Below are 26,134 nucleotides of genomic sequence, written 5' to 3'. Positions count from 1 at the left end.
ACAGATATACCTTAGATGGCTTTACTATTAACCTATGATTATGAAAGATTGGATTGGTTTTATTTTTTGGCTATAGTTAGACTGATCTCTTTTCCTCATCTCATTATTTGTAACATTTTTCTAACATTGTGTATTAATAATTTGGCAAAGGATAACACAGAGAAGACTTTAGCCTTATTTTTATATTGACAAAATTTAAGGGGCAATTCAGATGTAGTTACAATTATATAAAAGATGTAATTAACCCATAATATACTTTTTTGAGACATCAAAGGACTTGAAATAATGAGGAATGGAATTCTAATTCTTTAAAATAATTCAGCTAGCTTTGAATGGTACTCTTAAAGGAAGATCACCTTTCTTATTTCTCTCATATCCTACATCAGGTCCTACACACAGCAATTTAAATATTTCATACTAAAATTGTTTGAAAGTATTTATAAATTACTGGTTTATAACATATTTTAAAACATTTGTTATATATTTTTGTTTACTAATTTGCATTTTCAGAAATTGTTAATGACAAATTGAAAAGCTTATTACTTATGGACGTATTTAATGCGTTTATATTATTATTGCCTAATGAATAATTATACTGGGATTTTTTTTTTTATATATATACATATATAGTTGTTGAAGTCCGAAGAGGATTCCTCATATAAACCTGTGAAGAAAGCGTGTACTCAACTTGTTGATAACCTAGTTGAGCACATTCTTAAATATGAGGAATCTCTAGCTGGTAAGACATTTTATATATTGGTCATTAAGTTGATTTTATAAGATATTTTAAAATACTTTGGGCACATTTCTCATTTTTGCCTCTGGCTCTTCTTAGCCTAATAGTGAACTACTTCACTTTTAAATGAAATCTGTTTTGTTTGATGTTGTATCCTAGATTATATTGTTAAGATTGACTAAGATTATCTAGAGCAATATAATAAAAGCATAGACCTTATCTCTTCCACATATCTTTCAATAGCAGATAATTTTAGATATCATATTGAACAGGAATAAAAGTCCAGGGGCTAATATATATTTAGCTAATTGCACTCATCCAAAAACTGTTTGATCTTTTAAATCATAAAAATTTTCTCTCAAAATGAAATTGTTTTAACTATTATAAAAATCTTTTTAAAAGATTTGTAGTACATTTGTAATATCGTTTATAATTGTTATATAAAATGTGCTTAATCTTGAGCTAGAAAGCTGTTAATATTTTTTAAATTGACAAATTCCTTAAATACTTAATATTTTATATTATCTGTCAGATTCTTTACCAGTCACAAAGATGAAGTTATTAATCAAAATATAAATAATTATATAAAACCATAAAAATAATAATTGGTATCTATTGCTTAAAGCACACAAGACTAACATTACTTCCCATCTCCTAATGTACGTTAATGTGGAACAATAGTCAGCCTCAGTCATTCTCCAGAATTGGGGGCCAGTTGCCCCTTACAGAGATACCATTTATGGCACCTAAGGAAATTGTTGATATCCTTTATATTTTTTATGCAGTTTATTTTCTTTAATGTTTTTTTCATTTTCCATGTGTACCTCTTTTTCTTCATATCTTCTTGTTCTGTTTCCCCTATTTTTCCCTATCCTAGATTTTAAGGGTGATACTGTTGTCACTTAATGTTAAAAAGTTGCTGATCTCCTCTAAGAACTAATTTACCTCCTAAGAACCATTGTATCTCCTGACTAGCTTCATTTTCCTCTCACAGGAACAGCATTTTGTTTACCTTTCTAATGTAGCACTGATCCAACTTCTTAATTTATTGCTCCCATCTTTTAACAAACATTCTTCTACCACAGCAGCATCTCTTTTTTTCCCAGTACCTTTAAACACAGTATCACCTCAGCAAAATTGTTTTTGTCTCCCTGTGCTTTCTTTCCCATATTCACTTCCATCCATTTTTAGATATAACCAACTTCATGTTTATTCCCAAAAGCCCACCCCTAAACTTTCCAACTTCATTTCTGCTTTTTAACTTCAATCCTACTCCCATCCGTGTACAACTTGCCTTCTGTAGCACAGCCTCTTTGTCCTTTATTCTCAATATGTGTAATTTATATAATAAAGAAAAAAATGAAATGCAAGAAGTCTAGTATCATAAGAAATGCTAATCTGTTACATTGAGGCATGTACTGAATCTATTCAGGGGATAATATTGAATAATTTAAATAATATCTTGTATAATTTCCACTGCCTTGTCATATTTTAGTGTCTTATTTCTCTGTTTGTTTTTCCAGATTCTGACAATAAAGGTGTGAATTCTGGAAGATTGGTAGCTTGCATAACCACTTTGTTCTTATTCAGCAAAATAAGACCCCAGCTTATGGTTAAACATGCCATGACTATGCAACCATACCTTACCACTAAATGTAGCGTAAGTATAGAGCTGTCCTATTTTTTTGTTTTACATAAACCTTATCATAAGTATTTTAAATTTAGAATTCACATTGTGTTGTCCACATTTTCACCGACAGATGACAGTCATTTTCACTGACAGATCAACTATGTCATGTACTCAAATATATGTTCTAATATTTATGGCAAGTTATCTACAAACATCATTTTTCTGATGTATTATATAAATAAAGTTCAGGCTCCATTTCTCTGTAAGTTCCTCAAGCCAGACCCTCAGTAAATGTTCAGTAAATGTTGTAACTATGTTAAGACTTCAAAAGTGAATGAGACAGAGTTCTTGTCATTGAGAAATTCACTGTCTTTTAGATTTTGAATTTGCTTTTCATTTGTCATTTTTAGTATATTTTATTATAAATGTATTTTATTTATTTTTATAATACATCAATATATTGAATATCAAAAATCTAGTATTGTATCAGAGATGTTAAGCTGTTAATATTTTTAATAGTACACATACTCTGTCTTCCTAAAATCAAATGTGAAAATTAAATAAAACATTGCTTAAGTAAAATAATCCAGAAAGTTGCATGACAGTACAGTGAGTTAGTGGCTTATTACAAAAATATAAAAATTATAAGACAGCATGGTGAGTTAAGTGGCTTACTGCAAACACTAAATTTTAAAATACTCTAAAAACTTAAAAATGTAAATAGTTTTTCACTTACTATGTTGCCAGTATTCCTAAGGAGATAATTTTAGCTGTTTTCTCTACTAAATTTGTTTTGCTGCTATGGTCAGTTTTTTTGGTGATCTAATTAACACAAATTCTAAGTGAAAACCTCAAGACATCCTGAGAAATTTTAAGAACCGAGGAAAGTAGCAGAAGATAAATACGTAAAAAACAACGTATAATACTTCTGAGACCCTAATTTTATCTTTAAGGCTTTTATTCTATCCAGAAATAAATTTATTAATATATAATCTGTGGCTAATATTAATAACTAATATTTATTGAGCACAGTGCCAGACACTACAAAGAATTTTACACGTATCATCTCATTTACTTTGTGAAGTGTAGGTGCTGTTATCTCAATTTTACAGATAAGGAAACTGTAACTTAGAGAATTTAAATAACTTGCCCAATGTCACCCAGCTAACCAGTCCCAAAGCTAGAGTTCACCCCCATGTCTGTTTGCCTCTAGAGTCTAGACTACGATATAACCTGTATAAATAATCCTCGTTTGAAACAATATTTTTTGAAAGCAAGGTTACTTAAAGGCCATCTCATATGTGATAGACACTTTTTTAAATGTTTTTTGTTTTTTATGTCCTACCCCCATATTTATTCCTCCTTGTCTCAGGATAAGCAGCCTGGAGTGTCCTTATGTACTTTATCCATGCTTCTATAATTGTGGACATACACACATGTGTAAAGGATTGACAGGCTTTTTAAAAACTAGGTCCTGTTATATACATATCTGTTAGACATTTTTACTAATTTCAAATCACCTGAGATATATCTAATTCATTCTTTTGAATGGCTACATATTATCCATTTTATGGATGTCCTGTGATTTGTTTAACAGTTTCCCATTTTGGCAGGTATTTACCTTGTTTCCTATTTATAGCCACTACGAACAGTTCCTTAATAAACATTCCTATTCATATGCCTTTAAATACTGGTGCTTTTGTTTGTCTTTGGTAGAGATTCTGAGGAATGGTCTTGCTAGTTGAAAGAATGTCTTTTTGGTTTTGGTTTGGTTTTTAATAGATCTTGCCAGATTGCTGGTGGACATGTTTTATAACCTCTTTGGAAACCAGCACATTTTAATCTGTGTCATTTTTCTACTCTTTGCTAGTCTAACAGGTGTAAAGGAATAGTTCACTGTTGCTTCCATTTCCTTTCCCTGATTTCCAAGAGGGTTGAGCATCTTTTTTATGATATTAACCAATTAGACTTGATATTCTGTGATTTGACTATTCATATCATTTCCCCATTTTAATTGTGGGCTTTTTTTTCTGTTTTTGAAAACTCTTTAATCTCAGTGTTTTAGATATTGAACCATCTTATGTTATATTCGTTTCAAATATTTCTTCTTAGTGTTATATTCTGCTCTTTTCCTTCATAATTTCCATCTTTCTTAAAAGAAATTATTAAAAAGAATAATTATTAAAATTATTCTTAATCTCCCTTCTATATTTTAAGATGATACTTCTTTTACTTGATTTTCCAGGCGAGTAATGTTGAGTAGTTTCAAAAAATGTTATTACATTTTTTTAAAAAGCAAAATTTTATAAATGATTCTCAAATGATTTATCTTCACAAAAACTCTTCTATCCCTAGACCCACTTTAACTCATCCCCTATTGCTTAAAGGGAGTGGGAGTGAGAGATGGCAGGGAACAACAGGATTTCTGTGTTACTTAAAAAGGAGTATTCATCTTACCTATTTTTTAATTTAATCCTGTGGGTATGCTGAAAGGAAGGATGAATGTAAGATGGGAAAATTTTTAACCAGTGAGGTAATGAGCTCAAAGAGTCCAAAATGAGTTGTCAATAACCTGTTGCTAAGAATAAGGAATGATAGCTTGACTAGATAAGAACGTAGTATTGAAACCCTTACTGTACACACACACGAAAAAATGAGAAACTTGGTTGCCTTTGGGCAGGGAAACTGGGTAACTGGAGGACAGGAGTGGGAAAGAGACTTTTTATTATAAATCCTTTAATGTCTTTTGATTTTTTTGTTTAATGCTCCACCTGTTTTTCTGAAAACTGCTTAGTTTCTTAATCAAAGTTTAAAAAAGTTTTTTTAAATTTAAACAAGTTTTAATATAATATTTTAAATTTTTGTGTGTGTGTGAGGAAGATTAACTCTGAGCTAACGTGTTGCCAGTCCTCCTCTTTTTAGCTGAGGAAGATTGGCCCTGAGCTAACATCCCTGCCCATCCTTCTCTGCTTTATGTGGGACACCTGCTACAGCATGGCTTGATAAGCGGTGTATAGGTCCACGCCCAGGATCCGAACCTGTGAACCCCGGGCCACCAGAAGCAGAGCGCTCAAACTTAACCACTACGCCACTGGGCCGACCCCTTTAAATTTTAAAATAAAGAATGCTTATACCTAGCTGAGAGCCTACGTCTTCATCTGTCATAAAAAGAATTAACACAGGCCTTCTCAACCTCAGCACTTTTGACATTTAGGGCCACGTTATTCTCTGTTGTCAAGAACTGTTCTGAGCATTGTAGGATGTTTGGCAGCATCCCTGGCCTCTATCCACTGGATACCAGTAGTACCCCCCCTACACTCCTGTTGTGACAACCAGAAATGTCTCCAGATATTTCCAAATTTTCGTTGATTAAGTGACCCAAAGGTCACATAGTAAGTTAATGGCAGAGCTAGCTTCCAGGTGCTCTTCCTTCTATACCTTAAAATTAAGTTCTTTTATAATAGTTTTTTTTTTTTTTACTGAAACTTTACATACATAATACCTCAACCCCCAAATACATAAAGCTGTATGTAGTTTCTTTTCCAATTTTGGTATTCATAAACCACTAATTTTATTCTTATAGACGCAAAATGATTTCATGGTTATCTGCAATGTTGCAAAAATCCTAGAACTGGTTGTACCACTGATGGAGCATCCAAGTGAAACTTTCCTTGCCACCATTGAAGAAGATCTAATGAAGCTTATCATCAAATATGGCATGACTGTAAGCATTTGGTTTACCATCTCTGTATTGATTAATCTATAATTTGCAAGTGATATTTGTATAACTTTTGGCTAAACAGTAAAATTTTCTATATCTTTTAGGTAGTACAACATTGTGTGAGCTGTCTTGGAGCAGTTGTAAATAAAGTGACACAAAATTTTAAATTTGTGTGGGCTTGTTTCAATAGATACTATGGTAAGTTCAGTGCCTGGGCTTTAAAATTATTCTGCTAGGTCCTGCAGTTTGTGCAGCTTTTTTTTAACACATCTGATAAAGGGTAACATTGAGGGAATTGTAAGAGGTGTGATTGTCCTCTATGGTCCCCTCTCATAAGCAATATTTTCTAGTATCTTTTGTATTCTCTTAATAACCCAATATGATTACTTCAGAAATTTATCTCCTGATAAGTAAAAGTTGGTAAGTTTTTTGCCACTGTGTAGAATAAAATTTAAATATCATTTTTTCTTACATTAATTCTTTCAAGCTCTAAGGAGTGCCCTCATAATTCTAGACATATTTAGTACTTAGAACCATTAGTAAACTTTAATTGTAATTCATTGGCAGTAATTATTTAAACATAATAATTCAAGGATAAAGCGTTTATTATAAATAAATATTTCTTATCTTTGTTAGGTGCCATTTCAAAATTAAAAAGTCAGCACCAAGAGGACCCAAATAACACTTCACTTCTAACAAACAAACCAGCACTTCTTAGATCTCTTTTCACTGTTGGAGCACTATGTCGGCATTTTGATTTTGATCTGGAAGATTTTAAAGGCAACAGTAAGGTAAAAATCCTAATATTAGTTACTTAGTATGCTGTAAAAAATAGAACTGTGTGACCTTGTAAACTGAAAACGTCAGAGCCAGGATGAAGGCGGCGTTAGAGTAGTGTGGTTGAATAAGAATTCTGAAACAGTGCTACACAAAACATGGTCCTCTCACTGGCTTCTGATCTGTGAACTGTGTCCATAACAAGATAAGAAGTTTACAAGTTATATCAGCTTTGTTAACAGTAGGCATACTGTTTAGGTCAGCAGCTGACTTTATTTTTTAACTTTCTCAATGAGGGAGCAGTACATTAATTTACATTCTGGCACAAGCTTCTCTGTTACCTTTATTTTGAATGCCACTATTCTAAAATTTATGAATTTATATATTTGTTGGTTATTTATTCTTTAGTCAAGTTCACATGTGCAAATTCTTACTGTTGGTTTTTAGGTATTTTTTCCCTTTATAGTTGAAAACTGATCTAAGCTACTCTTCTTTATACTGTTTAATCTGGTGTTTTTCCCCTTAGGTTAACATAAAGGATAAAGTACTTGAACTATTGATGTATTTTACAAAACATTCAGATGAAGAAGTACAAACAAAAGCCATCATTGGTCTAGGTAAGTTAAGTCTAAATTTCTTTATAGTTTTTAGTTGTTTGAGAAGTGGAGCAAATTTTTTTTTTTTGTTTTTTGTGAGGCAGATCAGCCCTGAGCTAACATCCATGCCAATCCTCCTCTTTTTGCTGAGGAAGACTGGCCCTGAGCTAACATCTATTGCCAATCCGCCTCCTTTTTTTCCCCCAAAACCCCAGTAGATAGTTGTATGTCATAGTTGCACATCCTTCTAGTTGCTGTATGTGGGACGCGGCCTCAGCATGGCTGGAGAAGCAGTGCGTCGGTGCGCGTCCGTGCGCGTCCGGGATCCGAACCCCGGGCCGCCAGCAGCAGAGCGTGCGCACTTAACTGCTAAACCACGAGGCTGGCCCCTGAGCAAATTTTAAAATACTGTGAATCTAGGGGCCGGCCCCGTGGCTTAGCGGTTAAGTGCACTCGCTCCGCTACTGGCGGCCCGGGTTCGGATCCCGGACGCGCACCGACGCACTGCTTCTCCAGCCATGCTGAGGCCGCGTCCCACATACAGCAACTAGAAGGATGTGCAGCTGTGACATACAACTATCTACTGGGGTTTTGGGGGAAAAAAAGGAGGCGGATTGGCAATAGATGTTAGCTCAGGGCTGATCTGCCTCACAAAAAAAAATAAAATACTATGAATCTCAACTGTTGATGTATTTAAGTATGTTTCTATTCACATTAGGATCTGGTGTATAGAATGTAGGACTGGGGGTTGAAACACCTGGGTTCCATTTTTGGCTTAGCCAATGACGTCCTAGAGGACCTTGAGCAAGTCACATAACTTCTCTATTCATCAGTTTCCTCATTAGTAAAATAGAGATGACAATACTGTTTCCTACCCCTACTTCATAGGGTTTTATAAGAACATTCATTAAAGCACTTTGATAAAGAAAGATGATGTAGAAGAATTTTGTGCTGTGGCATATTTTTTAAATTGTTCTTTTTCTTTGCAATGCTTTGTCATTATATGTATCTGCTGCTTCTAGTTAAAACAGTGAGCCGTCTATGCAGACTTCCATTTATGTAGAAGCACATGGTAACTAACCCAAAAGGAACGATTTGGATATGTATCTGTCCCGTATCATTTTTCCAGGAGCGTTGATATAATAAATACATGTCTTTGCAGAAGGTTAGGTTTTTGCGGCTTATGTGGAAAGATATTGGAATAATATTGGGATAAATATGAGAAGGATAATATTAAAGTACCTATATTGAATACACTTTAAAAAAATACAAGAAGATCACTCTGTCTAGGTTTTTCTTTTGTTATTGTTTGTTTTTGTTTTGTGCAAGTACATGTAAAGCTACTCAATAAGGTTAATAACTTATTTGGAAACTTTATTCTGGTAGCATTAACAAGGTTTATAATTTAATATGCATACAGAATTGTTTATATTAGTCTTTTGAACAAAAATGAGTAATAAAAGATTCTGAGTTACCCAAACTTCATTAAATGTTTACTAATTTCTTAATAAATTTAAATTTTATTATCTTAGTCCTCCTTCATCCCTTTCAGAAAATTACGTATTGCAAATTTGGAAAAATTCAGATATCACTTAATAGGGAATTACATTGATACAGTATTATCTTCAAGCCAAATGTGTACCTTTGAATATTCAGTCTGGACATAAGTTATATAAAGTGGCAAAACTAATAGTGTTATATCTAATTCAGAGAACAAATAGTGTAAATACTAACTTAAAGAAGCAACACTATCCAGAAAATAGTGCCTCTAGACCAGTTAATAAAAGACATCTTGGGCCAGCCCCGTGGCTTAGCGGTTAAGTACACATGCTCCGCTGCTGGCAGCCCGGGTTCAGATCCCGGGCGCACAACGACGCACCGCTTCTCTGGCCGTGCTGAGGCCGCGTCCCACATACAGCAACTAGAAGGATGTGCAGCTGTGACATACAACTATCTACTGGGGCTTTGGGGGAAAAAAATAAATAAATAAAATTATAAAAAATAATAATAATAAAATAAAAACTAAATAAATAAAAAATAAAACACATCTTGCCTGGGCCATAGTTATCCTGTGTGACCTTGGGCTAGTTATCTGATCACTCTATGCTTTGAGTTTAGTTTGTTATTTGGCATCAGTAATACTTGCTATCATCAAAGATCTTCATTTTATCTCATATAAATAAGCATTTTGTATAAATAAACATGGATAATATTATTTTGCTAGTTCTTGTGATTATAGAAACAGCATTATGGCTTCATTATAATGCCATATGAGAAATAAATGGAAGATATTTTTAGCTTTATTTTAGAATTGTTCGGTTTCATCAAATGGATATATTTCAATATTTTTTTTTAAATAATGCCAATGTAGTACCTTCTGCTAAGGATCTCAAAAATGTTTGCAGACATTACCTCTTAAATCCTGAAAACATCCGTTTGAGGTAGGTGGGCGGTAAATATTATTGTCCCCATTTTACAGATGGAGAATTGAGGCACAGAGAGATAATGTGACTCACCCAAGGTCACACTACAAGTCAGTGGTGGAGCCAGGAATAGAACCCAAGACTCCTGACTCCTAATCCACTCCCCTAGCCACTAGGCCCTGCTCCCTCCTCAAGCTTTCCTCTTGTGTGAAATTCTCCTTTGAAATGCAATTTCTTGTTTTTAATTCATGGGGAAAGAAGTACCTGCTCTAATACTTCTCTAGGTAAGGCCACTAGCATATTATTCCAGTCATTATTTTAATTTTTGAAATAAGGAGCTCTTTATATAATTTATCAACATTTTCATTAAGTGTTATATTTAATTTTAATTGAATATATCAAGAGATTTTTTTTTTCTCTCTTCTTTAGGATTTGCCTTTATTCAGCATCCAAGTCTAATGTTTGAGCAAGAGGTGAAAAATCTATATAATAATATTTTATCTGATAAGAACTCCTCAGTAAATTTAAAAATACAGGTGTTAAAAAACCTCCAGACCTACCTACAAGAAGAGGATACACGTATGCAGCAGGCAGATAGAGACTGTAAGTGAAAATATACTTTTAAATTTCACAGTGCGGCTACAGTTAGGATACTCGGTGACTGTTTTTTAATCCAGATATCTAAATTTCCTTATCGTTTAGATGAAGGAATTCAATTAAAGAGGAGTCTTTAAGTCCATAGCTAGGCTTTAAGGTATTTATAAACTCCCTAAAATAGTTTGTAAAATTTAATATATGTGCAGACATTAGCATTTTGAGGAAGGAAAGGATCATAGTTCTCATCAGGTTCTTAAAAGGGCCTCTGACAGACACACACACAAAAAAAGATTAAGAACCATTGAGCCAGAGCACTAGCTCTAACATTTTGTGCTCTGGGCTGTGGTCTAATTTGGTGTTTTCAGTAAAGTTAGTATACATGTTCTTAATCTGTTTACCTCTTTTTGCAGGGAAGAAAGTTGCAAAACAGGAAGATTTGAAAGAAATGGGTGATGTTTCCTCAGGGATGAGTAGTTCCATCATGCAGCTTTACCTCAAACAGGTGCTTGAGGCGTTTTTTCACACCCAGTCAAGTGTACGCCACTTCGCCCTAAATGTCATTGCATTGACTCTAAACCAAGGTCTTATTCATCCAGTTCAAGTAAGTATGTTTCATAGCATCAGTTCTTCCGAAAAGAGCCAGATTTGTTGTCATTTGATAATACTATGATTAGAGAATAAGTAGTTTTTTATTCCTCTTAGTTGTTAATTTTATTTCTGTTCTAAACTCTTAACAACCTAAGTTTTAGTCCATCTCTTAGGTTGTTATTACTGCAAAATGCACAATGATGTTGTCTCTGTTCAACAAACTTCCAATTTATATTGGTAGAATATGTACTTGGAATCATTTTCATGAGTAGGGATGATAGATTTGTTTTAATCCACATTGACTCTTACCCCTGAGAATCAACAGCTTGTAATGTCAAGAGAGTTAACTAGGGTTAAGAGTATAATCTAACTGTTAAACAGGGTAGATTTTAGTCCACAGAAAAGTAAGTTATATAATCTGATCTCAGTTCCTTCATCTGTAAATTGGAGGTAATGTCAACTGCCAAGCACCTCAAAGCATTGATATGGGGACTAAATGATGTAATAAAGACATATTAGTATTACTCAGGATTGGCAGCTCGTGCTGATGTAGTAGTATACACCATCTGACATGTTCAAGAGAGTGCCATAGGCTACAGAAGTGAATTTATTAGGTAACCAAAGCCTGTACCCTTTAAGATTTTTATTTTGGCTGTTTTTTTTGCAGCTTTTTCTAAAATATGCTATTTGTAAATATACTGTGTTCTTCCCTGTGTCCTGAAACAGAGCACACTATGAAGCACACTAATTAATATTTAGCCTGTTCTTCATAACTCAGGGTTATCATCATCAAGATCACTTAATAAAATGTACAGTAGTATATCCAGACTCTCAAATTACTGAGATCCTTATGGCTCTTTGCTGCTACTCTAAGTGGCCTCAAGTGGTTGTGCTTTTTATTATATCTGCTTGTTTTAACATTTTTTTTAACTTCACACTTACAAAAAAATTGCAGGAGTATGCAGCGAACTCCTTCATACTCTTCGCCTATATTCACCATTTGTTAACATTTTGCCACATTTGCTTTCTCTCTCTCTCTCTTCATACATATACTTTTTTCTGAATCTTTTGGTAGTAAGTTTCAGGTATCACAATTCTTTACCTCGAAACACTTCAGCATATATTTTCTAAGAGCAAGGATTTTTTTTTACAAAACCATAATGCAATCATCAAATTTAGGGAATTTAACACTGATAACAGTATTATTTAATATACAGTCCATTTTCAAATTTTGCCAGTTAAGCCGATAATATTCTGTATGGACTCCTTCTGCCTCCCCTGCAATTCTGAATTTAATCCATGATCACTCATTTCAATTATTGCCATATCTACTTTTTTTAAAGTTGTTTTGTGTGTGTTTGTTGTTGTTTTTCTGGCCTCTTCACTGCTATCTGATTCAGATTTACTTAACATAGTCGTGGTATTTCTTGACTTTAGAAGTACAGTGAATATGGCTGTTACCAAAATACTGGCTATCCAACTGATCATTGAAGCCATATCTAAAATCAACTTTGTGGGTAAAAAATTATATTTTCCTAGTTTTGAGTATGGAAGACAAATTACTTTTTTCTCTATATTATGTTTACGTAGCAAATTCAGTCAAGCTTGAGAAATTATTGGATTATACATTTGTAGTATATATCATAATCTTAAGTAGATATTGTTAGTGAGAGCTCTTTATGTTTAAGGAACCTTAAATCCACGCTGAAATTAAGTTTTACCACATCAGTATTTTTACTGATGCTCCAGTGCTTTTTTGCTTTGAACTAAATCTAAGGGAAGATTAATCATTTTTAAAAGAATGCTAAAACATGGCATTTATAGGAAGGCCTGTAAAGCTAAATTCATATATCCCAGATATACAGCAAGTTTTGATATATGTTAAAATACATATAAGGCTTTTACTACTGTGATGTCTTATAAATCCTTTATTTTTATTTCCAGTGTGTACCATATTTAATTGCTATGGGCACAGACCCAGAACCAGCGATGCGGAACAAGGCTGATCAGCAGCTTGTGGAAATAGACAAAAAATATGCTGGGTTCATTCATGTATGTATTTTTAAATTGTATAACCTAAATTTAAAAATCTTTCTTTGGTAAACCATTTCTTTGGTAAATGTCTTGCCCATGTTCATATTAGAATAAAATATTTTGCTTAGTACTTCTAAACATGCAGCTAAGTTTGTCTCCCAAAGTGTTTATTCTTGTTTAAAATTAACTCTTAAGATTGAGCTAGAAGTGACAGTCCAGCAAGCATGCTGGACTAAAAATCAGGATGCATAAGCTTTAGTCCCTACTTTGTGATCTTGGCAGTAGTAATGGCTCTTCTGGGTCACGATTTTTTCTTCCATAAAATGAGGGTGTTATAATAGGTGATCTCTGATGTTCTTTCTGGCACTTGCATTCTATGATTTTATTATTTTAAATAGGAAAATCAAGTAATGAAGTTAGCCTCAGATTGTAATGCTCAAAGTATATTTTTTATTTCACTCTTTTAATATCCATGACAAAAATGAGACTTTTATTGATTTCAGATGAAAGCAGTGGCTGGTATGAAGATGTCTTACCAGGTACAACAGGCAATCAACACATGCCTAAAAGATCCTGTAAGGGGTTTCAGACAAGATGAGTCCTCTAGTGCTTTGTGTTCACACCTTTACTCCATGATCCGTGGAAACCGCCAACACAGACGAGCCTTTCTAATTTCTTTACTCAACCTCTTTGATGACACAGCAGTAAGCATAAAAAACTTAATTATTTTAAGAAAACTGTTTTGTAAATTTTATGCCTAAAGTAGTCACCATTTTTTAAATATTACCATTTTAGTAAATAATAATGACTATATTAAATATGTTTCTTTAAGTCTTCTGTGTTAAGTACAAGGTATACAGTCAAAATTGAAGGGGAAATTTTGCATGAGAATAAATACAATGAGGGATAAAGTATACAGTAATCCCTTGATATCCACAGGGAATTGGTTCCAGGACCGCCCACAGATACCAACATCCAAGGATGCTCAAGTTCCTTATATTAAATGGTGTAGCATTTGCGTATAACCTGCGCACGTCCTCCCATATACTTTAAATCATCTCTCGATTGCTTATAATACCTAATACAATGTAAATGCTATCTTAATAGTTATTATCTGTATTGTTTAGGGAATAATGACAAGAAAAATAAGTCTATACATGTTCACTACAGACTCAACCATTATAGGTCTTTCAGTTCATGGTTGGTTGAATCCGTGGATGCGGAACCTGAGGTTACAGAGAGTCAGCTGTAATTTTGTCTCCATACAGAGTATCTTATAAACTTTGATAACAGTTCCTTTAAGCATATCTTTAAGTAAGCTACATTACTAAACTATCACTTGGACGGATAGATTACCTAAATAAACAAAGAAGGTGAAATTTCACTCGTTTCTGTCAGACTCAAATATTGTTGGAATAATTGTTCTGTGTTTTTGGCTGCTGAGATCCCTGTTTGTTCAACTTGATTTCCTTGATGAAGAACCCACTTTTGTGTAACTATAATTTTGACCTTTTGGGCTATTGCACAGGTTGCATTGGCCAGGACCGTAAGCCAAGAAAACAGAACATCCTATTCTTTACGGGTCCCTGTTGATTTATTCATTCATTTTACACAATATTTAGTCAGCACTACCTGCTATATAGTAGCCATTGTGCTAGGAGATGAAGATAAAATAGTAAATAGGACAGATGTGGTATCTGCCCACATAGAGCTTACCGATTAGTCCATGTGTGTAAAACTTCAAGAAGAACAAAAGGGGGGCCGGCCCGGTGGCACAAGCGGTTAAGTTCCCGCATGCGCACGGCTGCGCTGTGGCGGCCTGGAGTTCGCCAGTTCAGATCCCGGGCGCGCACCAATGCACCACTTGTCAAGCCATGCTGTGGGGGCTTCCCATATAAAGTGGAGGAAGATGGGCATGGATGTTAGCCCAGGGCCAGTCTTCCTCAGCAAAAAGAGGAGGATTGGCAGATGTTAGCTGCTCAGGGCCTATCTTCCTCACAAGATAGATAGATAGGTAGGTAGGTAGGTAGGTAGGTAGATAGATTAGATAGATAAAGAAAGAAGAACAAAAGGGAGATTTTTTTAAAGTACTGTATGAAATTTTTGGATATATGATCAAGCAAATAAATATTATAAACATCTAGTTCAGAAATACTTGGAATATAATTTAATCAACATCACCACCATCATCATCATCATATCATCCGTATTAAGCTTTCATTGTGTGTAGGAGATTGTGCTGGGAGTACAAAATGGTAAGAATAGTGCTCTTGCCCTCATTGGATCTTACCTCCTGTTGGGGGTGTATAGGACCCAAAATAAAGGAAATAAATAATAGTTAAGGTTAGCATATTCTGAGTGCTAGGTGCTTTGTATCAGTGATACTGTTCTAGTCCTTATCTCTCTCCTGAGCTTCATTCCTATGTGGTTTTATCATCTGTTGTATGTCATTAGCTCAATGTTCTGTCACCTCAGTTTGTGAAATGCTAAACTGGAAATCCAGCTCTCATAATGCAGTGATTTCTTCAGACTACCTCCGGCAAAGGATGTGAGGGGAGGAACAAATCACTGAAGGCCTAGGGAGGTTAGATGAGATGAATCTACTATTTAAGGCAGGAGTGAAAACGTGAATAGAGGTACAAAGATAAGAATGTGTGGGAAATAATGAATAGATTATTTGACTGGAGCAGAGAGGTCATAGTGGGGTATGGTTTATGGAGGATCTTGTAGACAGTGGGAAACCATTGAAAGTGTTTGAATAAAGTAATATGGACAGGTGCCAAAGAGCATTTTAGGAACACAAGTTTCGTAGCATTGTGTTCACAGTGGAGGTAATAAGAGATTGTTCTATTATGATAGTAGGAAAGGAAAGAATGGACAGGAGGAAAGGAAAGAAGAAACATTGTGAGGGAGGAATAAATTAGATGAGACAGTCCTAGGATAACTGGAATATTTTTGTCCTGAGCACCTGAGAGAATAATAAGATTGTTGCTAAAAGTAGTTTGAAAAGGAGTTGGTTTGAGAAGGACATAAGGGGAATAGTCAATGAGCTAGGAAGAGAAAACTAAGGAAGAAGGTATCAGGAAGGAAAGGGTAGATAATAGTGTCCGATGCTACTGAGAAGTCAAGGAGAATAGGAAATAAAAAAATAAGGTGGAATATTTGGTGGACAGAAACAGTCAAGCAGTGACAGACAAAGCATGATTTTAATTAATTAAAGAGTAGTGGGGAAGACATGGGAAGAGCAGCTCTAGACTATTCTTTTAAGAAGTCTGATTTTTGGAAAAATAGGAGCAATATAGGACTTTTTTATGACCAAAGTTGAAGAATTTCAGAGTTTTAAAAAGGTTTATTCACAGTAGTCCTGAACATTTTCAGTTTTAGGAGGAAAAAATATATATAAATTATAGTGTTAAAACTAATAGATGAGGTTGGGTTCTATGTCTACATTTCCCCAACTTTAACATATAGGTGTTGATACATATTTAAAAACAAAAAATAGAAAGTTCCCTGAATACTAAGAGCAAGTTTATTCCATCTGGATTTTTGTTGTTGCTTACCGCTGCTGCTACTCAGTTTTATGTTTGGGCGGCAGGATAAGGGGAGATGGTAGGAGGGAGTGTTTTTTTATTTTATTTTTTTAATCTGTGTAAATGTTTTAAAAGAATTTAAATATTAGCATGTCTTTCTGTTTATGTTCTGTATGATCATGAAATGCTGGAAGTCTCCATTTGTTGCTTCTTTTTAAAGTTTACTTCTTTCTTTCCCTTAAATTTTGCCTACCTCAGAGTTTTCGTATTGTGAAACTGTGGTAGCACTGTCAGAACGACTCTGATATTCTAATTACCTCTGATTACCTGTATGTAGGAAACTCACAAGTGTTTTATGAGTACATGAATTTTGATTTTTTTTTAACCCACATATTAGTATTATAATTACCACTTATTTTTGAGGGCGGAATAGTAACTGTGTGTAACTGATCTCCATATGGGTTAAACTCTTAGAAGCACAATGACAAATAATTATGAATTCATATGTATACTTTCTGATGTGGTATGGATTTATCATAAAGATTCCATATACTCTATAAGAAAACTTAAGGGAATTCCACTTGGGTGCACTAAAAAATTTCACCTCTTCCCTTCTTGAGGTACCATGGTATAAGTCATTATGAAATCTCTTAAAATGGGTATAAGATTATTTTATAAAATCCATTTCTGTTCCCCCTCCTGCCTTTTTCTCACCTCCGTGCCTCCCTTCCTCCCTCCCTCCTTCCTTCTCTCTCTTCTCTCTCTCTTTCTGAAATAATTAACTGAGGTGAAAGTGCCCTGTAATATTTTTTCTAAAAAGGCTTTTTGGATGGATTTCTAGATTATCCACTAAACATGTGTACCTTTTTTTAAAATTTACAGAAAACAGAAGTGAATATGCTCTTGTATATAGCAGACAATCTAGCCTGTTTTCCATACCAGACACAGGAAGAGCCGTTGTTTATAATGCATCATATAGACATTACACTCTCAGTTTCTGGTAGTAACCTACTGCAGTCATTCAAGGAGGTAAGTTACACACATTACTATTCTTAACGCATCTGTCAAAGTGCAGGCATGCTATTTTCACTGTTTTGTTTCTCATTATACTTTTTATTCTTTTCACAGGTATATAAAATCTTTCTAAATGAACTTATTGAAATCTGGGCAGTGCTTGAATTGGGGAGAGAAAATGGGTTACCATTTCATTTCTATTAAGAAAGACCTAAAACCATTCCATTCCAGATCATTTAGATGGATTTTATTTATATATATGTGTGTGTGTGTGTGCACGCGCGCTCATGTGCGTGTGTGTACGTGTGTATATATATATATGGATATGGATTGTTCTATTGATAAGCCATCCCACTTCTTTATTTCTCTCACTTGAAGCACTGACCTTAAGTGTTTGGTATCCATTCATATATTCATTGAAATCCCATTTTAAAGCTCCTTGCTATTCTGTAAATCTGGTAACGTGGTAGATCACAATAGTATGCTTGAGGAGATATAGATATGGATGTGGATATGGATATAGATATAGATAGCTTACTTACAAGGAGACACAGAAAATGTATAACTATTGATTTCCTTGTCCCTGAACACCGGCATCATATTGTGTGTAAGTTGGCATATTGTGTGCCCAAAATATTTACTAAATTTCTTGTTATATACCTTGTGTCTTTTCTTTCATGGTTTTTAGGAGGAAATTAATTGGTTTAATTGTAAAAGCACCTGGTGTAGACCTGGGCACGTAGTAGGCGCTCAGTAAATTCTTTGTAAATTAATTGGCATATTTTCATGTGCCTGATGATACAAGTAGATCTTATTTTGCAAAATCTTAGTGCTTAAAACACATCCTGGTCAAACTAGTAAATCAGGGAGATTATTTTAATACCTGAAGATTGGAATTACAGAGATATGTAAATCCTTGCTACTTGAAGTGTGGACCAAGACCAGCACCACTGGCCTCACCTGACAGCTTGTTAGGACTGCAGAACCTCAGGCCCCACCTTAGACCTGCTGAAACAGAGTCTACGTTTTTAACAAAATCCCTAGGTGTTTAATATGCACATTAAAGTTTGAGAAGTTAATAATTTCCCAGGAACTTGAGCCATCATTTTATCTTATTTTACTTTACTTACTGTTGTGGATATACTTGTAAATGTTTCTCCTGTTTTATTTCTTAGCAGTTACCTTTTGAATAATTGCTTTGTGATCTGATCTTTTCCCCCTCTTAAACCCAGCTGACTTTCTTTTTAAGAGCTAACAGTTGCATAAAGAAACAATTTAAATATTAAGAAAAGTTGCATATCATCTTGCTGAAAAGTTATTGAAAGGGAGACAGTGATAGAAGCTGGGGGGTGTCCAAGCCTATTGTATTGTCCTCAGTTAAATTATAATTACTGCTTTTCCTTTATAATGGCTTACCTATGTACCAAATTGATACTTTTATAACTAATTTATCTTTTATTACTATCCTTTAAGAAAATTGTTTCCCTTTGAATGATATTTCAGAAGGGTTTTTTTTGGGGGGAGGGATGTCAGAGAAGTGGATTATTATATATGATTTTATTTAGTCTTGAAACTTAATTTTTCCCTCAAAGGTTACATCTCCAGTTGTTTTTGGAAAGTTGGAGGGTTTCAATATATAAAATGTTAATTTAAGGATGCTTTTTGAAGCTGTTGAATGGAGCATATGTATATTTGTTAGTAGTATTTTGTTTTTATTGTTTTTCAAACAGAATAATTTCTTCTTTTTTTCAGTCTATGGTAAAAGACAAAAGGAAAGAGAGAAAATCATCACCCAGTAGGGAAAATGAGTCAAGTGAGAGTGAAGAAGAAGTTTCCAGGCCTCGGAAGTCACGGAAACGTGTAGATTCAGATTCAGATTCAGATTCAGAAGATGATATAAATTCAGTGATGAAATGTTTGCCAGAAAATTCGGCTCCTTTAATTGAGTTTGCGAATGTCTCCCAGGGTATTTTATTGCTTCTGATGTTAAAACAACATTTGAAGAATCTCTGTGGATTTTCTGATAGGTAAGGTTACATAAGCAGTGAGAGAAGAAACTTTACTCTGTTCAAATAATAAAAAAATATGAAACTCACTTTTGACCGCATGCTTAGTTTAATATTAAAAATGCTCTTTTTAAAAAAAGGAGTTTGTTCTTTTTTATTGCTATATAGTATTTTGTTGTGTAATATACTGTAATTTGTCCGTTCTGTTTTTTTTTTTTTTGAGAGGAAGATCAGCCCTGAGCTAACATCCATGCCAATCCTCTTTTTTTTGCTGAGGAAGACTAGCCCTGAGCTAACATCTATTGCCAGTCCTCCTCCTTTTTCTCCCCAAAGTCCCAGTAAATAGTTGTATGTCATAGTTGCACATCCTTCTAGTTGCTGTATGTGGGACTCTGCCTCAGCATGGCCGGACAAACGGTGCGTTGGTGCACACCCGGGATCTGAACCTGTGCCGCCAGTAGCGGAACGCGCGCACTTAATCACTAAGCTACGGGGCCAGCCCCCGTTCTGTTATTAGAGAGAAAAAATGTATTCCTTTACTGGGGGATAAAGCATTATAAATTAAAGGACTTATTTTGTTGATTTCCTTAAAGAGATCTTACTAGAGAATTAGGCTAATCTTTAAAAACTTAGACCTATGAATGAAGAATAGATGCAGACCAACTAGGCTGAACTCTAAGAGAACCCAAATAGTCTTTAATGTACTCTAGAAAATAAGAAATAGAAAAGTACTAATTAGTGTGAATGCCCTGTAATTTTACCCACCATTAGTCACTATAAATATCTCTCTTTTGCCTGTACCCATGGAATTTTGGTCATCTTTCACATTCGTTCAAAACTTATATTAGGAATCACAAAGTCAAATGATCTTAGGGGACAGATAAATGAAATGAGTGAAGTGGGCCTGGTAGAAGGTCAGTGGCAAACTGGAAAGAGCATGTTTCATCAAAAGGGGTCAGATATTACTCAGATGTTCGTCAGGTTGTTGCCACAGAAGAAGGTAGGCACAGTGTGGCCAGAGCTTCCACTTTTTCAAGAGAAACTAGATAATGCAGATTTTTATGAGAAATATCTTGATGTTAAATGTTGTCAACCAATTCAAAATAATTTAAAACCTGTAAAGGTCTTGCGGCAGTGCTAAGGAGTTGGAAAAGTTTTTAGGCAGACTTGGTAGTAATATGAAACAGGTTTGTAAACAATCATTCTGGCTGCTGTGAGAATGTATAGTTGTGGGGCAAAAAAGTAGGAGGAGGTAAACCAGTTAGGTGGTATTGAGTAATTGTATTAAAGCTGTCCTGCAATCACAATCATGGTATTAAAAAATAGACATGAGAGAAACTGCTTTCATTTAAATGATGCCTCTATTTAAGACAAATAATGATGGAAACAAGAAAATATTATTATTTTAATCTTTGCAATTTTATGTTTTTATTTCCCTTTTTAAAATTGTATTTATTTTGTGTACAATTTCATTGAAATCTGTATGACAAAAAGTTTAACTTTTAGTAAATAAAATTTGACTAGAATCAATTTAAATGCAAATACCTGAAAAAATTTTAAAGTTACTGGTTTTGTTTTCCCCAAACAGTAAAATTCAGAAATATTCTCCATCTGAATCTGCAAAAGTATATGATAAAGCGATAAACCGAAAAACAGGAGTTCATTTTCATCCCAAACAAACACTGGACTTCCTACGGAGTGATATGGCTAATTCCAGAATCACTGAAGATGTGAAGAGGAGTATAGTGAAACAGTATCTAGATGTGAGTAGTAAAACCAAAATATATTTCCTTCTAATTGATGACTTTTTTGAAAAGTAAATTCTTTTTTTGGGAGATAGCTACCTCCTTTACATTGAAGGTAAGCTTCACGAAATATCAAGATTATTTTTCTCTGTGTGGTTTTAGTGAGTTACTTTAAACTTGCCTTTCCCATTTTACCCATTGTGTTGTAGTTATTTTTTCTTAGGAAATGCCAGCCCACCACTAATTTTATTTTAGCAAAAATGAAAGTTTCTAGGCAAGTTTTAGGAAAAAGCAATACCACGTATGTATTTTTTTAACTCACTGGATTACATATTTATATTTCATAAAAGGAAAAACTGAAAATCAGTCATCCTCCTAACTTCTTCAGCCATTCTGTTCTCCTTTCTCGCAACCAATATTACTACTTTTTCACGTATTCTTACGGAAGTAATGCAAGTATATATATCTGTGTATACTCAACAAGTATGTGAGTGTTGAGTGTGTGTGTGTATAAAATGTCCTTTTAAAACATCTGTAAGAATAGGCAAATTTATGAAGACAGAAAATAGAATAAAGGTTATCGGGCTGGAGGAAGGGAGGAATGGGGAGTTAGTGTTTAATGGGTACAGAATTGAATTTCTGTTTGGGATGATGAAAAAGTTTTGGAAGTGACAGTGGTGATGGTGAATATACTTAATGCCAATGAAGTGAACACTTTAAAATGATTTAAATAGTAAATTTTATATTATGTATATTTTACCACAAAATTTTTTTAATGTTTAAAAAAGTTTTTAGAGACTGTCCTAAAAAATAAAGTTTTTTATTTTAATTTGTTTAAAGCAGGCAGCCAAACATAACTAATTGTGATTTTTTTGACCAAGAATGAAAATGACACAACAGTTTTCATATTATTCATAGACTACAAATCTTATACTTTAAAGTTGAAAGTTATTTTAGTTCTCATTTAAAATTCTTCAATATCCTTACCTTTCCTCTTGTATCCTCTTATATTGTCAGAGAGCAAAGGAGGCAGAAAACTTTAAAATGTCTGTTGGTAATTATTAATCACCTGGTTGCTTGATGACTTAGACTTATGGGCCAAATCTGGCCTACTGCCTGTTTTTGTAAACAAAATAAAGTTTCATTGAAACAGCCATGCCCATTCATTTATGTATTGTCTATAGCTGCTTTCACACTACAATGGCAGAGTTGTGTAGTTATAACAGAGACTATATGGCCTGCAAAGCCAAAAATATTTACTGTCTGGCTCCTTACAGAAATGTTTGCCCACCCCTGACTTGGACAGTAGCTAAAGTCTGTTTCACCCACACCGAACTACTGCCGTAGAAAACATTTTTAGAGATTTGAGAGTCTTGTTTGAATATTTACTTAACACTCTAATATCTGATTTTTATAGTTCAAACTTCTCATGGAACATCTGGACCCTGATGAAGAGGAGGAAGAAGGGGAGGTGTCAGCTAGCACAAATGCTCGGAACAAAGCAATTACCTCGCTGCTTGGAGGAGGCAGCCCTAAAAATAATGCAGCAGCAGAGACAGAAGATGATGAAAGTGATGGGGAGGATAGAGGAGGAGGCACTTCAGGGGTGAGGCGGAGGAGGAGTCAACGTATTTCGCAGCGTATTACGTAAAATGATTTTTATGTGCTTATATATGTCAGTCTATTAAATGTACACCAAGTAATGTAATACTTATGAAAGAAAACATTTTGTAGATAGAGATTCTCTACTTAACCATTTATACATCCTTTTGTAGAAAGTTTAACATAAAAGACAATAAAAAAGAAAAAAAAGCAGAAATGAGATTTATCCAGCATAAAGGGTTATTAATTTTCTTTGGATTGTATTAATGTGTGTTATCCTTTTTTATTGTTGCTAAGTTTTATGTAGCTTTATGGTTCATATGTATATATAATTTTATATATGAATAAGAGTAAAGACACGGGTACAAATTAAGAGTTATATGGTTTTACAAGTATGTTAACCCCTTGGCGCTGGCGGTCACGGTGCGTCTCATTGCCGGCAATGGAAGTGTGCTGGGAAATCCCAACTCCCGGCGTCAAGGGATTAAAAGCAATAAAAACAATAATTTCACTAAAATTCTTTTGTGTAACACTTGGTCTTTTTTCCCCCCTCCCAATGTTTTAGTCATTGAGAAGGTCAAAACGAAATTCAGACTCTACGGAGTTGGCAGCACAGATGAATGAAAGTGTTGACGTCATGGATGTCATCGCTATTTGCTGTCCAAAGTACAAAGATCGACCACAAATTGCAAGAGTAGTACAGAAAACCAGCAATGGCTTCAGTGTTCAGTGGATGGCAGGCTCCTACAGTGGCTCCTGGACTGAGGCTAAGCGCCGTGATGGCCGCAAACTGGTGCCTTGGGTAGACACTATTAAAGAGTCAGACATTATTTACAAAAAAATTGCTCTAACGAGTGCTAATAAGCTGACTAATAAAGTTGTTCAGACTTTACGATCCCTGTATGCCGCCAAGGATGGGACTTCCAGCTAATGAATTTGTACATGCAGCCAAATTTACAGGAATTTTTTTAAAAGGCAGAAAAACTTGAAATATCAACATTCTGGCAAAAAAAAAAAAATCAGTTTTATGAAGAGTAAGAATGGAACCTGGGATGCAGGAACAAAAGAAGGAAATGTTGGGCAAACATTTTTGTGGGAGCTCCCTTCGCTGTTGTGCAGCAGAAACAGATTCTCAGTTCATTTTTACTCCCACTGTATTATAGTTTAACAAAAATTGTTTATATCTTGGAAAAAAACTTTCTGTTTAAAAAATAAACAAGTGAATGTTGGAAATTAGTCTGTTAATGTTCTTAATAAAGTGTTCTTGGAGTTTAACCTAGCAGCGGATGGCTTTCTTTAGCTTAGCCCAGTTTCCAGGGAAGCATTGTTTTTTCCAGGCTGTACAATGGCAGAATCCCCTGGATATATAATTTATTCTGTTGAAAAAAAAAAAAGCATGCAGTATCTATGACCTATCTGCAGAAGGAGTTTTTGTAAATGTAGATTTTGATGTATTAGGTCACCCTGAAAACAATACAAGAAAAGGGATCCCCAGGCAATCTGGTGGAGCGAGTACTGCAATAAATTTTTTTACTTCTCTTTGTTACTTGTCTGTTTCCATTTGAATTTCTTATTGTAAAGATCTGTTTAAATCCATTTATATTATTTTACAGTCTTTTATGTAAAATTTATTATATCACTGGTTTTCAAAGCAAAACATAAAATATTGTTTATACAGTTTGTATAGGCTGACTTCTGAATAATTGGTATCTATTATTTTCATTCCCATAAGGGTGTAAACAATTAACTCCAGGGTTTTATTGTATCTTGCAATATTTAGTATTAACTATATATGATTTAGCACTGTGCCAAACACATTTTCAAGAGTACATTTTGATATAAAAAGAAACTATAGTTTATTCCTTGTATGCTTCAATTTCTTTCTAGTGCTGTCATGATGGTAATATTTATTTTTTAAACCTCGGGAAAAGGTAACAGTCTTGGGGAGATAACAATCATGCTATTTTGGGAAACTAGTATTTCTCTTAGTTAAAATATACCGTGTGTTATTTTAGAAATAGAGTTGAGATGAGTATGACACTTCGTAATTACATTACATTTTTCACGTTATTTTTTAATACTGAAAAAGGAGTCATTTCATTAGTTGAGATATTTATTCATTTTCTACTCTAAACCTTTTATACATCTTTTGGGAGCAGTTGTTTATTTGTTATTACAAATGGGAAGGTGGGTATTTAATTAGTTGATTTGCATAGTTGATGCTTAGAAATAGTAATGCCTGAAATTTACAGATGAGGTCTGTTTCAAACTTAACTCTTTCAAAAATTGTGTACTTATTTTTAAGTCAGTTTTTAAAAATTGACCTCTAGACTGTTAAGTTTTATGAAATTGGCCAATAAATGAAGATATTCAATTTGTGAGGAAGAGTGACATTGCCACGAAATACATTTTTGTGAACACCTATTAAACCACGATGAAAATAACTTTCAGGATCAATTTCCTATGTGGAATTCTTTCAGAACGTTTTTTTGAAGGAAATGTTTTCTCATTCTTCTTCTTCCACTTAATTGCAGGTTTCCTCTTCCTTTTTACTTTAAGCTCTATGGGTCAAAACTAGATTGAGTTTTTCCCCCTTGAAGTTTGTTTTGTTAACAAAGGATTTGAGGTGGTTTATGAAAACAAATAATGCTTTATCAATAAAAGTAAAATAACAGAAAAAATATGAGTACGAAGTCCAGCCTGTAGAGTACTAAAGAATAAAGGTGTAGGTAAAAAAGCCAATTTTGGATGCTGTGAGCCTGATACTTAATGATGCATGATGTCATTTAATTCTTACAAAAACTCTGCTAGTTAAATATTTTATCCCCATTTTTTACATAAGGAAAACTGAGACTCAGAAGGATTCAGTAATTTACTTAAAATGTTATAATAGGGATCTAAATTTAGAGTTGGAATAATTGCGTCTCACTGCTCTAAGCTAATGGAACATCAAGCATTAAAGGAGATGATCCTTACTAAAAGTAAGCCAGTTCCTAAAGGATCTTTGGAGTATATGTACTTGGGGATCCTATTTAGAGTGAGCTTTAGGAAGTAAGCACACGGTAGTAAGGCTTCTGTTGCCTCAGTCGGTAACAGATGAATTGCTGTGTTGAGGATTTTGCCATATATTCTAAG

The 26,134-nt window shown here is 34.2% G+C and overlaps 1 protein-coding gene across 3 annotated transcripts in view; it reads left to right on the top strand.

The window, feature by feature from the left end:
- The window catches only part of NIPBL (NIPBL cohesin loading factor), a 197,428-nt gene extending 172,883 nt beyond the window's left edge, over positions 1–24,545 (top strand). Inside the window, exons 33-47 of one of the 3 annotated variants that reach the window (XM_058564214.1) lie at positions 631–739; positions 2,260–2,396; positions 5,950–6,090; positions 6,192–6,285; positions 6,724–6,878; positions 7,391–7,481; positions 10,313–10,486; positions 10,891–11,081; positions 13,013–13,120; positions 13,606–13,806; positions 17,515–17,661; positions 19,399–19,673; positions 21,241–21,415; positions 22,815–23,003; positions 23,565–24,545. In XM_058564214.1, coding sequence (XP_058420197.1) covers positions 631–739; positions 2,260–2,396; positions 5,950–6,090; positions 6,192–6,285; positions 6,724–6,878; positions 7,391–7,481; positions 10,313–10,486; positions 10,891–11,081; positions 13,013–13,120; positions 13,606–13,806; positions 17,515–17,661; positions 19,399–19,673; positions 21,241–21,415; positions 22,815–23,003; positions 23,565–23,930 — 2,553 coding nt within the window. In that variant the 3' untranslated portion in view covers positions 23,931–24,545. Of the gene's footprint in view, positions 1–630; positions 740–2,259; positions 2,397–5,949; positions 6,091–6,191; positions 6,286–6,723; positions 6,879–7,390; positions 7,482–10,312; positions 10,487–10,890; positions 11,082–13,012; positions 13,121–13,605; positions 13,807–17,514; positions 17,662–19,398; positions 19,674–21,240; positions 21,416–22,814; positions 23,045–23,564 lie in introns of all 3 variants that reach the window. The other 2 variants (XM_058564216.1, XM_058564215.1) reach the window with 2 other exon arrangements.
- The last annotated feature ends 1,589 nt before the right edge of the window (positions 24,546–26,134 follow it).

Source organism: Diceros bicornis, chromosome 20 (assembly GCF_020826845.1).
Source record: "Diceros bicornis minor isolate mBicDic1 chromosome 20, mDicBic1.mat.cur, whole genome shotgun sequence".
Taxonomy (NCBI): Eukaryota; Metazoa; Chordata; class Mammalia; order Perissodactyla; family Rhinocerotidae; genus Diceros; species Diceros bicornis.
This window is presented reverse-complemented; position numbering and strand designations above follow the sequence as displayed.